The sequence below is a fragment of the Prunus avium genome, chromosome 1 (assembly GCF_965620075.1).
Source record: "Prunus avium chromosome 1, drPruAviu1.hap1.1, whole genome shotgun sequence".
Classification (NCBI taxonomy): domain Eukaryota; kingdom Viridiplantae; phylum Streptophyta; class Magnoliopsida; order Rosales; family Rosaceae; genus Prunus; species Prunus avium.
The window spans coordinates 42217607-42233230 of record NC_142284.1 but is presented as its reverse complement, the minus strand read 5'-3'; the positions used below and the strand labels follow the sequence as shown (position 1 = coordinate 42233230).

General features: G+C 37.4%; 2 protein-coding genes across 4 annotated transcripts; both read left to right on the top strand.

The window, feature by feature from the left end:
- Positions 1-3665: 3665 nt before the first annotated feature.
- LOC110750376 (suppressor) lies at positions 3666-5340 on the top strand. Its single transcript, XM_021950694.2, has one exon. The coding sequence runs from the start codon at positions 4062-4064 to the stop codon at positions 5133-5135; it is 1074 nt and encodes a 357-aa protein (XP_021806386.2). The 5' UTR covers positions 3666-4061; the 3' UTR covers positions 5136-5340.
- Positions 5341-9889: 4549 nt separating this feature from the next.
- On the top strand, positions 9890-14921 carry LOC110750377 (Squamosa promoter-binding protein-like (SBP domain) transcription factor family protein). 3 transcript variants are annotated; one of them, XM_021950695.2, is made up of 5 exons: positions 9890-10037; positions 10964-11640; positions 12459-12595; positions 13419-14179; positions 14540-14921. In XM_021950695.2, the coding sequence occupies exons 2-4, from the start codon at positions 11012-11014 to the stop codon at positions 14150-14152; spliced, it is 1500 nt and encodes a 499-aa protein (XP_021806387.1). In that variant the 5' UTR covers positions 9890-10037; positions 10964-11011; the 3' UTR covers positions 14153-14179; positions 14540-14921. The 3 variants fall into 3 exon arrangements, with proteins under 3 accessions (XP_021806387.1, XP_088101651.1, XP_088101645.1); XM_088245525.1 differs by lacking the exon at positions 9890-10037 and adding an exon at positions 10050-10253; XM_088245519.1 differs by lacking the exon at positions 9890-10037 and having other exon boundaries at positions 10051-11640.
- The last annotated feature ends 703 nt before the right edge of the window (positions 14922-15624 follow it).

Below are 15624 nucleotides of genomic sequence, written 5' to 3'. Positions count from 1 at the left end.
GACTTAAAACGTGTCTGACTCTGACTGGTCAATATATAGGGCAAGCCCTACTGGTCAGGGGCCATGCAAAGGGGGATGGGATGGGATGGGATGCCGCTTTTTCCTCCCAGCTTCAAGTAACTGCGGTAACAGTTTTAACACGTGTCCACTGCTCAAGCCTCAAGGCTAAAACCCTAAACTAGAAATTTTGTATTTGATTAAAATGAGTTGGCCCAAATAAACTTGAAATTTGAAAATATTCTCAAGTCTTTTCTCTAGAGCTCGTTTGGGACAAAATGAAGCCCAGTCAGTTGGTCTCTTTTCAGTCCAAAAACAAGAAGCCCAAGTTTTTTTTCTTTCTCTTTCTGTAATAGTACAAGCAGCAGATATTAGCGAAGGTGGGAGGAAATGAATCAGAATTCAACACTCTTGACTTGCAGATGATCAAAACAGGGACCGGAAAGAAGAAGAAAAAAAAGAGAAGTTTGAGTTTATCTGCTCGTGACGCATGCGCAAGTAGAAGATATCCTTTGCAGACATTTGAGAGGGAACAAAACACAAGAGGACACCACCAAGTGCTTCTCAAAATCATGTTGCCCAAAACAAGATGGGAGACACGAGTGACGTCTCTTTCTAAGTCGCAGAGAGAGAGAGAGAGAGAGAGAGAGAGAGAGAGAGAGAGAGAGCAAAGTCATTCCAAGAGACAGAGAGGGTTGGATTGGAACTTGGATGTGAATGCGGATATTATGCAGGCAGATACTTTTTAGGTGATAGAGAGCACTATCTGTGAACCCAGTTTGGCCACGTTTAATCTAATAACTAGGGTTATGTCCAAAGTCTGAGAATACTTGGGGTTTTTTTCTAAAATTTTATTTTTTGAAAGGGGGTCAAAGAATACTTTGATTCATCTACATGAAATGTTGAGACAAAGATTATTAATAGCCTTTTTTCATATAAAATCCTTCCTATAGATTCAAGTTGTTGGGTTCCATTCCATGAACATCTCACAGAGACAATATGCATCTTATTTTCCACTGTTCTTATCTTATCTAAATCCCTTTTCTCCTAAGAAAACTTTTGGGTAACTGGCAAGCCCAGATTGATTGAGAGAGGGCACCCATTTGGAGGAGAATATTGCTTTGCCAGCAATTAGACTTTTGAGGACACTATGGCCTATGGGGTGAGACTGGGGAACATTTTAGGGTACCGTCCCATACTGTCTTACCAACTCTAGCAAAGTTGGGTTTGGTGGGGCCATCCATTGGGCCTTTGTTCCCTCAGCCTCAAGACTCTAAACTGATTGGGCCTTTTACTCTAGAAGTATGATTTTATTATTTACTTACCCATTAAAATTCCGTTTCCGTTTGTGTTATAAATATGACATCCTATAAGAAGAAGAATATACAGAAAATTCCCGTAAATAAATATTCTCATATTGTGTTCCATATTTTAGCACATTTTATTTGATTCTAAGTGAAGTGACAACAAGGAGTGAAGTAGAGGGCAGAGAGAGATGGGACTGATGTGGGAAAACGAAGGCCATGAAAGGTAACTTTTAGAATGCATGGTGCACAATAAAAGAAAGGTACAAAACATGTTGAACATAGAAATCTATCCAAGATTATACAGGATTGGCTAGAGGAGATGGATACGCAACTTTCTGGCGAGTCACGACAAGCATCATCTATGACAGTCGGCCTAACAGTCCATATTTGTGTGGCCAAGTCCAATGAAATTTTGAGTTTTTCTTCTTGTAGGACCTTCACGAGCCTCAGCTATGGAGCATATAACATTAAAAGTACGCCTGGAGAATGTGCTTCATCGCTTCTTGCAATTACTTTTGCCCCTACAGAAGATACCAGCTCTGCATTTCTGCTAAAAAACAATTGCAGAAAAAAGTTGTGCTGTTGAAAATGACATGAAATTAATGTACAGTTACTATCAACCTGGTTCTCGTGAGTTCAACTTTGGTGCATCTTATCTGAATTAATGGCAGAGTGGCCATGGATAGGACCAGACTCTTAATCCGTTGCCAAACATTGTTTTTAATTGGTAGGACCAGATAAGAAAGAAATTAATTCACGATCCTCTTTGCCATGCTCTTGCAACCGTTGATTTTAATAGGGTACAAGATGATTATATTCTTCTTTCTATGGATCGAGATGGAAAAGCTCAAGTGGCATGGGATGAATGAAATGACACAAGATTTTGAGTAAATATGCAATCCGACGCAAAATTCTGAACTTTATTTGAAAGAAAAACAAGAGTATTAAAGTTGAGACATTCGTGAATTTCGATAAATATTAATTTTAACTATGTCATTATTTGTGTGTTAAGTCTTCCATATTTGTTTTACCGACAGCAAGACATTGACTAATTAAAAACCCCATAATAAATTTTACTTAACAGAACCATCAAGAATCAAAATCATCCTCGGAGGCATGAGGGCTTGAAAATCTTCTAGGTATTTGATACATCAAAGTCGGTCTTTAATTGGTAGATATTGACATGATCATGCAAATGAATGGATTACGTGTGAGCTTTTGGTTCGTAAAATGCACACGTGTGCTCGCAGCCACACGCACACTACCGGCTGCCCCAAACACCAAGGAATGGGGGAAGAAATCAATGTGTGCAAGTTCTGTTGGTAATGGGCCAAATAAATTGACTAACCGAGGAGCTCAAAAAAGAGAAAAGTAAAGATGAAAGCTGTTCATGTCTACTTTACGCACTAAAAGGCCTCTCCACGATGTTTCTTTTTTCCCTTTGGTGGGACTTGGAAAACATATTACGCACCACTTTGGATTTTTCATACAAAAGTTTGTCTAGTCATTGTAAGTTACAAGGTTGAAGGTGATGATCCACTGATATATCATATACATATACGTGTGACAATTTCGATCGTTCGAAAATGCTAATGTTATTTACTTATTACATCACTAATAATTTATAACTGACGATTATGTTCAGTATAGCCCTCAATCCTATTTCTTTTGAGCATTTAATCCTACTTGTTTAGGCTCCAATTATAAATTTGATAAATTCTACATTTCAATAAGATTGATTAGATAGGATTTCAACCTTAATCACCTTTTTAAGTGAGGCAAAATTAGGAGTCCATCATTGTGTGCATTCAACTGTTTGTGAACTTTATGCTAACCCTCTTAGCCCCTCTGCCACATTATAGTTAATGCATTTCAAATTTGATGATCAATGGCTAAGTTGTAGATTCACCAATAACTTTTAGAGTTGCTTGAAAGAGGAGGCAAGCAGATCTTACAAGGCCATATAAATGAGGAGGCAGCCAAATATTACTGGGCCAGAGCTAATCTAAGCCAGTCAAAAATTACATGGCCAACAAGAAGCTTTTTTTTATAAAAAAAATTGTTTATTAAAGAGTGACTTCCAAGCACACAAAAGTTGGGTGGCATCTACCAAATTCTCCAAATCTATAATGACATGCACATAAAAGTCAGCAAACATTACATGCCTATAGCCCCATAGGCCATGGCCAACACCCACTTGAGAGTCAAATTCCCACCTTAAGGATTAGAAGCCCTAGAATCCAAGGCAACACAGGCTCTTTACCCTCCCCCACCAATCCCAGCACAAACTCCTCTGGTTTTATTTCACAGCCTCATCACAAGGGTAAAATTCAAAGCTTTTCTTATCTTAGTAGTTCAGGGATCTCTCAAGTAAGTTTATTTGAGACTACTCTTGTAGTATTTACCCGCATGTTATTTCAATGATCCGAAACTATATATATACCCCACTCTCTTCTATTACTAAAGCACCAAAATTCACATCAATGTGGGGTTCATCCAAAAACACCTCCATCATATATAATTTACATGCATATCAATATTAAAGACACACAACAATTGATGATTATTTTAAAGCCAGCTTCCCACTACTAGCAATCATTTCAAACCCATCAATCTCTCCACAATCTCACAAAACCCTCCTTTTATGCTACCATCTCTCATCTTCCCTCCCTCCCTTAAATACCTTCAACACCAGTGACATAAAATTCAAACAACTGGTTGCAAGAACAGACACTTATTTTTCAAGGTCTCTTAACCATGTCCAGCATTAGTGCAGGGGTGCTCTCAGCTGACCCTGCAGCTGATAAGATACACAAGAAATCCTTCCACCGAAGGAACGATTCGGGTGAGCTCGATGTGTTTGAAGCTGCAAGGTACTTCTCTGGATACAATGAAGCTCCCAGCAGCCATAACAACAACAACACCAACAACACGTCGACGTTTTCGCAGAAGATGATGAAAGAAGACAGATCATGTAGAGGAGGCAGAATTAGCCTTGACATTCCTATTAGACACATGCTTCATCATCCTCAACAGCACCCTCATCATCATCACCATCATCATCATGTGGTGGTGGAAAAGCAAAACGTCAAAGACAAGAAATACAAGCAGCCGAGCTCTCCAGGTGGGAGACTAGCTAGCTTCTTGAATTCTTTGTTCAACCAATCAGCATCTAAGAAGAAGAAGTCAAAATCCAGTACCACGCAGTCCATGAAAGACCATCATGAGGAGGAGAGTCCTGGTGGAAGGAGGAGAAGGAGGAGCAGCATTAGTCATTTTCGAAGCTCGAGCACCGCAGATGCCAAGTCCATATATTCTTCATCAAGTTCAGGTTTCAGAACACCTCCTCCTTACAATTATGGACAAACAGCAGCCTCAAAGAGCTGCAAAGACTTGAGAAGCTATTCAGATCACAAGCAGCAAAACCTGCAGCAGCAGGTGGTGTCTTTGTCAAAGTACAATACTAATGGACAAGTAAAATCCACAGCAGCCTTGCAATATGAGGAGGTGGTCCTGGATGACAAGAAATCAAACAGAGAACTGTCTTGGTTGGATCACGAGAAATTCAAATACAGTAATGGGTTGTCAGAGAAGTACAAGATTAGTTCAGATCAGGATCACAAGGGGTTGCTCAAAAGGCTCAGTGAGGTTGTTGATGATGATGATGATTATGATGAAGGTGCCGATAGTGATTCAAGCTCTGATCTTTTTGAGTTGCAGAACTATGACTTGGGTTGTTACTCAAGCGGCTTGCCTGTGTATGAAACTACAAATGTGGAGAACATCAAGATCAGATCATCAGGAACACCAATTTCCAATGCCTCATCCTGATGTTTAATATTTATTCCATTACCAGTTGATATGTGACATGATATAAAACTATGTTAGATATTGGATTATGTATTTGTGGTTGAGAGAAGGAAATTGAATTTCCTAGATTTTGCTTCTTTGTTTTTATTTCTCTTATCTTCTCTCTGAAAGTTAATCTTCCAATGTTTTTTTCTCTGTATGTACAGTTCAGAATGTTTGTTTGTCTTTTGCTTTTTTTTTACTTTACTTTTGGAGCTATGTATAGATCAAGCCTCCTCAGCCATATTTGTTATATCAAGTGTTGGAAAATCAGAAGCCTCAGCAGCAGTGCACCAGTTTGGTGGGGCTTGACTATTGACTAGATTAGGCTGTGCCATGCCAAATTTCCTCCCATGAATCCATGATCATATAATATTCAATTCATATGAGATGTTCTACTAGATTTAAGGAGAAACAAGGCATCATCATCACTCACACCATGTGAACTGCATACCTCTTAGCACTTTTCATCATGATCACTTTGGGCAACAACAACAAGCGCAATCATGTATATACTGTTAATTATTTTGTGGGTTCTCATCAGCTCTGCATGTGAATATTTACTGGGGGCTACTGGCCCTGGTTTGTAGTGTTATTAAGCGTTCATTTACTATGTTTAAACACTATCGGTTTTTATAGTATTTGTAGTTCAAGTGGTTAAGTGCATCTACTCCAATACATGAGGTCCTAAGTTCATTTTCTTCCTCCCCTAATATCACTTGCATCAAAAAATAAAAAAACTTTGTAGTTTCTGTAAAGATTATATACTGAGATGAGACTCCAATGTGGCATGCAGATGATACATCTCTGTCACAGACATGGGGGCAAATAGGATTGATAGTAAATGGAGTTGATTTCATGGAGGTATGGGAAAAAGCATTAAAGTTTAAGATCCTCACTGCAGGCACACCTAACTTTTGTCTGCCTAAACTTCAAATAATTGATGTGATCAAATACATTTCTGTCTAATCAAATGATCAGCAATGAAAGGCAATTAAGCCTAAGGCCTTAGTCTATTTCTATCAGTATTAGGGCTAATATCTAGATTCTAGAGCCCTAGACAAAGCCAAATTGAACGTCCTTTTAAGATCAGATCAGGATAATGATTCAAACTAATGGAGCCAAAAACTTTTCAGTACATTCTGCTTTAATTTTTTTTTTTCTTGGTACTGAAGCAACATCCACAAAAACCAATTTTAAGACCTAAACCCAAATGGCAGCCAAATAAGATTTAGGATTAATTACTATTTTATCCCCTGAAACGGGTGCTCGGTCTTGCTTTACCTCATGAAATTGAAATTTTCTCACTTTACCTCCAAAATTTCTAAAAATTGATGAAATTTTCTCATTTTACCATTTTTGTCAATTTTCATCAACAAAACCGTTAACTAAGTTGACATGGCATGTGCATTTTATTAATTTTAGCTATTAAAAAACTTTAAAATCAAAATTAAATATAAAAAAATACTTTTTAACTTGTAATTTTTTTTAGGGTTAACAAACCCCTTCTTCCCTTTCTCCCATTCCTGTCAACTCACAAACTAGATTTTTGAAGATTCTAGAAGTTAAGTGAGAAAATTTCAATTTCATGAGGTAAAGTGAGATTGAGTGTCTATTTCAGGGGGTAAAACAGTAATTAAGCCTAAGATTTAAAATTAAGATTTGTTTTTGAGAAGGATGAGTCTCCATCTACAAACCAAATTTTAACTTACTTGAAAGACAATCCTCTTGGTGAAGCCATGACTTGCCAAATATAAAGGCTGCATCATTTACTTGTGCTGAAGAAGTTTTGTACATAATTAAATTTGGAGCTTTTGGATAGCCTTTAAGAAAGAATATATGAGGGCTGAAAAATGATGCATGGCAACCAAAAAGCCTATGAAAGGGCCAATGATGCATGGGGCACCAAAAGGCCCCAAGCAAAGCATGTAACTGTGACTACCAGAGTGAGTGGAGGAGAGGGAGGGCCCCAAAATTATTAAAACACTAAATATAAACATTGCTTTTCCCTGCAGATAAATCAAACTCTGTTTTCTTTTATAAAAGGCATCTGCAAAGTAAGAACTCAAGCTCCCCATAACCACTTCACTATAATGACATTATCCCGCAAAAGACTCATTAATGAAGTTGTTTGGAATAATTACTCTTTTAGGCAAGGGTTTGTGTTTGAGTCTTAGCATTCATATTGTGTGTATAAATTTAGTATATTATCGCATCTCTTAATACAAAAAGTCCTAAAAAAAAAAATAGAGCATTATCCCAAGTTTCAAATCCACTTTCGCCGCATAGATTTTAATAAAGGTCCCATAATTTTGGCTCAGTGGGTTTTTTTTTTCAGTCACAAATTCAACCAAGAAGCAAAACAGGAGATCAGTTTAAGAAGCAAAACAGAACCATACACACCAAAAGGACAGGAAGAAATTAAGAATGTACAGGCATGAACAGAACACCAAGCATATCAGCCCTGCAAACTTAATCCCAAAGACCATTTTCTTTGGAAATTTCAAGATGCATTTTGAGTCTCTTTGACTTGGTGTTCTGCCAACCACTTCTGGTAAAGTAAGGCAGAGACAACAAACCTTCTTAATTTCTATCTACATGTGGGAGGTTCCTCAAGCCAGCTATATATGTCTTGATTCATAGCCCTCAAAATGCTCATATCTGTTGGACTATAGATCACAGAGGATCAAAGAATTTGATGGTTTTTGTCCTCAAGTTTGGGAACAGAAGCAGAAACTAGATATAAGATGAATTTGTAAGGGGAGCAGGTGAGCCTTGCCTATATGCTCTGAATGAGACTCTGAGTTCTGACTGGGACATTGCAACTGCAAACATAATATCAGGTATGGAATTAAATACGATCATGACAACCAAAGTGTCATAAATTGGCCTCAAATTTTGGAAAATGTTCAATTCATCAGTTCAAAAGTTCTGCTCATCAATGAATAATTGGTGCACATATCATATATACATGAATAGTGTGAAAATTTCCAAGATGAGAAAAATCAATCTTCACTGACCTGGGCATTGGCTACACAGCCTTAGCTAGCCTTAGCTTTGAGTAGGGTTCCAAAGTCCAACCAGATCATCATTGTTGGTGCATTCCAGATAGCATCAACCTCCTCATCATGGCCCAATGTTCCCCACATCAAACTTATCCATATAGATCTGGCACCCATTAGTTCGAATGTTCAGTGGCAAATTTTTTGTTTTGTTTTTTTATACAAATGATATTGGATATGCAGGAGTAACTGTTTTTAACCACTTAAACTACCAAGGTTTGAAATTGTCGGGAAGACTTAATTCTAATTTATTAATCCAATGCTTCGTCTTCAAGGTCAAATTGTTGGGCCGATGTAGGGTTTAGCCATAGAAGTTGGCCTGAGCCATCCTCTCTATTGTCCCATTCGACTACTGCTGACCCAAAAGCCCATAGAATCAATTTGGGTTGGGTTACACCAAAATTTGTGCCTCTCCCTCTCTTTGGGTGACAGCAATTGGCTGGTGCAATCTTGTTCAAATATTGGGCTGAAACTAAAAAGATAATAATGTACATGAAAAAAAGAAAAAAGCAAATTTGTGCTCAGGTAGTCGTTTTCAAGGTTTTGTTCACATCTGGTTTGAGTGTGCGGAAGCAGGCAAGAAAATGGACAAATCCAGAGAGAGAGAGAGAGAGAGAGAGAGAGAGAGAGAGTCACACCACCAGTGGCAGGTGCAGGTTTCCCCACTGCATCCACCCCATACCCATCTCATGCATCCAATATCTTCAGCTTTTCCAGACTGACAATGGACACGCGTCAGCCTTTCAAGCCATACAAGTGGCGAACAGGGTTACTTGCCACTTTCCCTCCCTCCCTCCCTCAAGATTTCTTTTTGATCCTCAATTAACCTTTGCTAAACAGTAATCAAGCTCTTAAATTAAGCATCATTAGTTGCCTCATCTATTTTTTCTCAGATTAATTACAAGTCTCAGTTCTTCAATGAATTGATCATGTCCTCCAATCGTATAGGGTCTTTTCTGAGTAGGTGTACAAAAATCTTTAAGCTTAAGATGTCTCTGATGATTATTAATTAGCGACAAAGCACCCACAGTCGACAGTTGCATTGCATAGATATAGCTAAGCATGCTTGGCTGCGTCAGAAAGTCCCCCCACCAAATGCCTCAACAATTTCACAGGCCAAATGGGCCACATCGTTATGCATTTAGCCAATATAAATCTCTTCAAAAAAATATAAATTTATAATCAATCTCCATCAACGATAAAGATGACAATTCAATATATAAAAGAAGTAAGATTAAAACGAAGAAAAAATAACATATTCAATCGCATACTATAAATCATCTTACTACTCTAAAATTTAATCAATAAAAAAATCCCGAATACACTCAAAAATTTACTCTCTAAATCTTCTTAGATCTTTCTAAGTTTCTCACTTCTCAGTATCGACCCTTGATCATATATAAATATCAAAAAATAATATCTTAAACTGTTTAGTAATTTAACTTTTTAATAAAACACAATATGGATACCCAAAGATTGGTAATTAAGTTAACACAATGAATGAATGGATTACCTTAATTTAATTAACTCACAACCGGTTTTGTTTGGAAGAAAAGGAACAAGAAGCAATCGTCGTCCACTTTGTCCCTGTAATAAGAAGCAAGAGGCGTGTACTAAAATGGAATTTGACATATATCCTCAATTATCATTTCTCAAAAGCTACAAAAGACCTCGACATGCTTTTGGACAGAGTCGTGGAGATTATGTTGACTCTCAGTCACAGTGTATCTGCTTCGACCTCACCAAAACCTGAAAATAAAATACTCTCTCTCTCTCTCTGTCTCTCTCACTCACTCACTCCGTGCCTTCATTGTTTCGTCTGGTATGCAAAAACTACTCCCCACCCGTCTTTCATTCTTGCTCTCTTTTTCAGCTGTCTTTTTGCCTTTTTATATTCTGTTTGTTTCCCGAGAAACCGTAGGAAACGAGCAGAAATTTTTAGGAATCTTTTAACAGCCATTTGGTTTCCCGTAGAATTTTAGTAGCCAAACGCACCTACGTGAATGGGTTCTAACTTTTAAGTTATTTATTGAAATGGGTATTCAGCATACTTTACTTTGCTTCTTTTCAAGACATGATCTTTTGTCTGCTTCTTTTTCTAAGCTTTTTTCTTAAGCAAGGTTTGAGCTTGAAAAACATTTCAGTCTCTTTCATGGGATTTCAAATGTGAAAGTCACTGGAATATGTGATTCTGTAATCTGGGTATATTTTGGTTTGAGCTTTAAGTGTTCATGTGTTTATGCTCTGTAGTCGTGTTGGTGCGGATTTTATTTGAGGCTCTGTTTGATTGCTGACGAAAACCAGAAATGGAGTGAAACTCTGGAGCTATGCATTTTCCTCTGCTCAGTTTTGTTCTCTTTTTTTTTTCTTTCGAAAACACTGAAAAAGTCAAGCAATCCACTTTTCTTTTGTTGCTCTGTTCCTCTGGTTTCTCAGCAACCAAATAAAGCTTGATCTTTTGGGCTACTTAGCTAGTGGAGCTATGGTTTTGATCTTTTGATGTGATGGGTTTGCTTAATTCCATGCAGCATCATTGTTTTAGTTTTTGGGAATTTATAAATGTTCGATTTTTCATCTTATTGCTTTGATTGTTGATATGGTTGCCTTGATTTTGTTTCCACAGTGGTTATTGATTTTAGACGTCAATGTTTTTTTTTTTTGGGGTGAATCTTTGTGCTTCTTTGCTTCCATGAGGCATTATGTATTTAAAAATGGAAATTTACCGTTTGCGTTTGTGAATTGTGGTAGGCATTAACATTACTGCATAATTCCTTTGACTTGAATTCTGTTCTACTTATGGAGTCTTGGAGTTTCGGTTCAGAAGGGAAAGGATTTTTATTTCCCGAAGAAATAGACATACAAATTGATGCGTTTGCAAGGAGTAGAAAAGCATTGCTAGAATGGGATAACAAAACTTGCTTTCATTTCGGTAAAGAATCAGTTGACGGCATGGAATTCATGGAATTGGATCTCCCTGACATAGTGAGGAAGCCTTTTCATACAAACCAAGGAGTGGAAATCTTGAGTGGTGTGGTTGGTAATGCTTCTAGTTATACTACTGTAGCTTCTCCTACTTTTTTGATTTCTTCAAGTTCATCTTTGGGTGAAGGAGAATCTGGGTCGAAGTTTTCGAGCCCGGTCACTGAATATAATAGCCAGGATTCATCACTCATTGCTTTGAAGCTAGGGAGGTTGACTGATAGCAAAAGTGGGCAGAATGGTCAACATTCTAAAGAGAGGTCTAAAAGAGGTGGCAGTAAGGGTTCATACTCTCACATTCCCACCTGCCAAGTCCTTGGTTGTAACATGGATCTTAGCTCCTCAAAGGATTACCACAAGAGGCATAGAGTTTGTGATGCTCACTCCAAGACTCCCAAAGTGATTGTTAATGGCATGGAACAGAGGTTTTGTCAGCAGTGTAGCAGGTTTGGTTCTTTTTTCTTTTTCATCTAAATTTTCCTTATTATGCCATCACTTTGCTTTGCCTGTTCTTAAGTTTCTGTAGTTATCATGGCACATAATCATTGAAAGATGGTATTAATTCCTATCCTACTTATGTATTTGGAATGAACCCCACGGATCCCAGTTGTTTATTTCTGAAGTTAAGTGATGAATTTCTTTGTTGACTTATGAGAAGTAAAAATGAGATGAAGATATATGAAATCTGAAAAAGAGGCATCCCTTTTCCATGGGGTGCAGTGTCTTGAAGTTGAATCTGCATTACCACAACCACCCTGAACAGAGTTAAAGAAAGTTATGTTGCAGATTCAGCACTCCACTTTAAATATTTGCTCCTAGGATTGGCACATAGTAGAATCTCATATTGATGGTGAGGGATGAATTTCTTTTCAAGAAAGAAGAGGACATTTTGTGTCTTTACAGTTCAACTTCAACCTCAACCTTTATAAGATTCCGTTTTGATAGTCAAATAAAGCTTAAGCAAATTAATTGGACAGTGATCGATTTTTTCCCTGTCCAGTTATGAAGTTCTTTAACCTTTATTTGTTGTATAAGGTTTTTGCTGAATGGTATGAATTAAATAGGGTTTTGGGCTTGAAAAAAAATTATAATTTTAATTGCTCTAATGTTAGTTCTTCAACTTTGACACGGTTTCTATTTTACATCTGACAATGAACGTCAAACCTGTTGAATTCCTCTTTAACTTTTATACCATTATTCACCCCAAGCTCTAAGTGCTGAGTTGTTATAACTGGTATGAACAATGGTATCTTTCTGTGATTAGGTTTCATCTGCTTGCTGAATTTGACGATGTTAAGCGCAGTTGTCGTAGACGCCTAGCTGGCCACAATGAACGCCGAAGGAAACCTCAACTAGATACCCTCAATTGTAAACCGCATAAGTTGCTTCGGTCATATCCAGGTATGAACACCCACATATATCTCATCTGCTCGCAGTAAGAAGGCAAAAGAACTTAAAAATCATCCATATTGAAACAGATTTAGCAATTTTCCAGTGTATTTCAAATATGGTAGGGAACATTTTAAGGTAATGACACATATGCCACTGTTCATCTTAGAGTTAGTGATTGAGCCATAGTGCCAGGCAAAGACACTATTGTCAATGCCATGTTGACCATCACATACCTTAATCTTATAATCAACTCATAGGAATATAGTATTTTCTTTAATGTTTTATCAATGAAAGAGAGTAAAAGATACTGGAGGAATAAAGGGGATAAGTTTTTCTAAGATTGCAAGATGCTAGAACCAAGTATGATGCATATACTTTTATATATATTGTGATGGAATAGACCTTGCTGTGTGATTGCGTCTGTGGCTAGATCATAGAGATAAGGGCAAGATAACTTTATCCTATTCTTTAGTCCCACTATGTTTGAATCTTTTGACCAGGCCATGTCTTACCTATAATATGTTGTTTTCAAAAAGAACTTTTTTGCTATCAAGGGCCAAAGTGGCGACATCAGCCACCTACAGAGGCCCTTTTAATTCTCTCTGTCTATGGATTTTTGTAAAGTTAATTTTGGATCTTCTAAGGAAAAGCAATAAAGAGCACTACCATCCACTTAATACACACTAATTGGCATTGAGGATTAAAATGTGTGCAAACAGTATAGTTCTCAAAACATTTGATTAGAACAAAGCATTTGATCAATATTCATGTACCAGGTGAATGAGATTAGCAGCTATGATTTTTACAGTTAGCTTGTATATTGGTTTTGCAGGCACTGGTTATGTAGGAACTTCCTTTGCAAAGAGAACACCCTTTGTCTTTTCAGATATTCTTCCAGGTGGCATTCTATATCCAGAAGAATATGCACATGCTAACCAGTATGGAAATGTCAAATGTGAAGATGAGTCAACTTACAGTCAATGTGTAACACCTATAGCAAACAGGCAAATGCTTCCGAAATCCGTCCTTGGGAAACAACATGCTCCAGGAATTCCTTCATCAGGAAATGAATACTCTGCTTTTGATGCAGCATCAACCATTCAGAAAGTATCTGGGCCCTCAAACTCCGGTTGTGCTCTCTCTCTTCTGTCAACTCAATCGCATAACTTATCAGGCCATTCAGCAGGAGTTCAGGTTCCTAGCCCCTCGATAATACAACAAAGAACTCATCACAGTGTTGGTCAACTTTATGAAAAGCCTTCAAGAGTAAACTCCATGGAAAAATGTGGACAAAGCGGGTCTTACCTACGTAGTATGAACTCCATGGGAGCTGACCAGATGGAATCAGTAATAGATTCTAGTCAGGCTGTTGACTTCCAACTTCACACAGATGGGGTTTTTCAAGAGTCACATTGTTTGAGTACCAAGTATTGTCTTTCTCCCGAACATGGAACAACTTTTGATTTGCTGCAATTGTCATCACATCTTAAAAGAGTGGAGCATGAGAGAAACTTTTTGCAAGTAAAACAGGAACATGGAGAATACTACTGTTTCCCAACCGCTTAAGCGTCATGTAGTTGACAATGTGATTATGTGAGTGTTTCCACTTAAAAACTTTGTTCTTGTTCTTTTTTGTCACCCTGTGAAAGTGGGAATGCCGAATGCATTCCCGGATTGAAAGTTTATATTATCAACAGATCGTGTGTAGGATCTTTCACAGCACTCAAGTAGCTCAGTTGAGTAAACTCTCTCAAAGCAAATCCTCTTTGCTTTAAAAAGTCCTCGAAAATCTAGTAGCAGCATAAAGGCAATCTAATCATATTTTGTATACTTGTGTTGTGTGCACTTAATCATTGGATGAAATGACTGGCTGTGTCTCCGCATGTATATAGCTTTATGCAGGATATTCATGATCATGAGGATTTAATGAAAACGACGTTAATGATTGTGCAGGTTGGTGGAGGCAGTTTGGTTTTTTCTGCATCAGTAGTACTCTGACTATATTGGTGGATTCTATACAAAGGCTGCTAAAAACTTTAGATACCATTGGTGGTAAAACTTACATTCTGAAGGGCAAATAACAAGAGAAAAAAGCAATGTGGATTCTGATATTGTAAAGTTATGCAAGTTGACACCTTTATTTTAGTTATGTGCAAACTTTATGCTAATATAATGATTTAAGTCATTATCTTACAAGTTTAAAGTATCATTGGTTCAGTTTACTGTGTGTGATGGTGTTCAAATTGTACCTGCTTTCTGATCTCTTTGAGCATGGATAAGTTTGAAGGCACTAACCATAATGAAAGAGAATGGAGCCACCAACATTAGTGTAAAATTTTGTCAAAATCCTTCTCTCTATTTTCATATCAAAGTTCTTTACACAGGGTGGCTTTCTTTTGTGTGGAAGATTATCATGCCTGAGCAACAGGCTAACTCCTTTATTATTAATGTTATCCTTGTTTAATCTTTAGTCAATAAAGTTCTGCTGCCAATATTCCAAAAATAAATAAATATAAATAACTAAAAATACTGTTGCATCATCAATGTTTTAGTGGGTTACCTTGGACTTTTATGAATGGAAAATACCTCTTTCCTTTACCTTGTGTGGAAGTTTATACATCTCAGGCAAAGAAAAGTCTGTCAATCTTGGCGATTTTTGTGAGCCTTAATCACGTCCAATTAAAGCCAAAAGTGGATTAGCATCGAAGTCTTGAATTGAAACCACTAACCAATTGTGCTCACCAGCCACCACTTTGTTTTTTTAAAATAATGAAGCAAATAAATATACACAACTTGGACATAAAAGTATGAATAACTTTGTCCTTGCAGCAATATGAATGTTAGATTAATGTGAAAAGAATTGCTAATGCATGTTCGTTTGCATGTGGAAGCAACAGCATGCCCCAAAAGCACCTAAACCCCATTTTCATGCCAAGCTTGTAGCAATCATATGACATCACGAGTGACGTCGTTTAAGGGCGCTTTTAGCCTTGACGACGACTGCTTTGTTAATTGACCTCTGTCGTATAGCGTGATTT

Coding starts and splice junctions, on each gene's coding strand:
- LOC110750376 (XM_021950694.2), top strand. CDS start 4,062: ATGTCCAGCATTAGTGCAGGGGTGCTCTCAGCTGACCCTGCAGCTGAT.
- LOC110750377 (XM_021950695.2), top strand. CDS start 11,012: ATGGAGTCTTGGAGTTTCGGTTCAGAAGGGAAAGGATTTTTATTTCCC. Junction 11,641..12,458: donor TTTTGTCAGCAGTGTAGCAG/GTTTGGTTCTTT, acceptor TTCTGTGATTAG/GTTTCATCTGCTTGCTGAAT. Junction 12,596..13,418: donor GTTGCTTCGGTCATATCCAG/GTATGAACACCC, acceptor TTGGTTTTGCAG/GCACTGGTTATGTAGGAACT.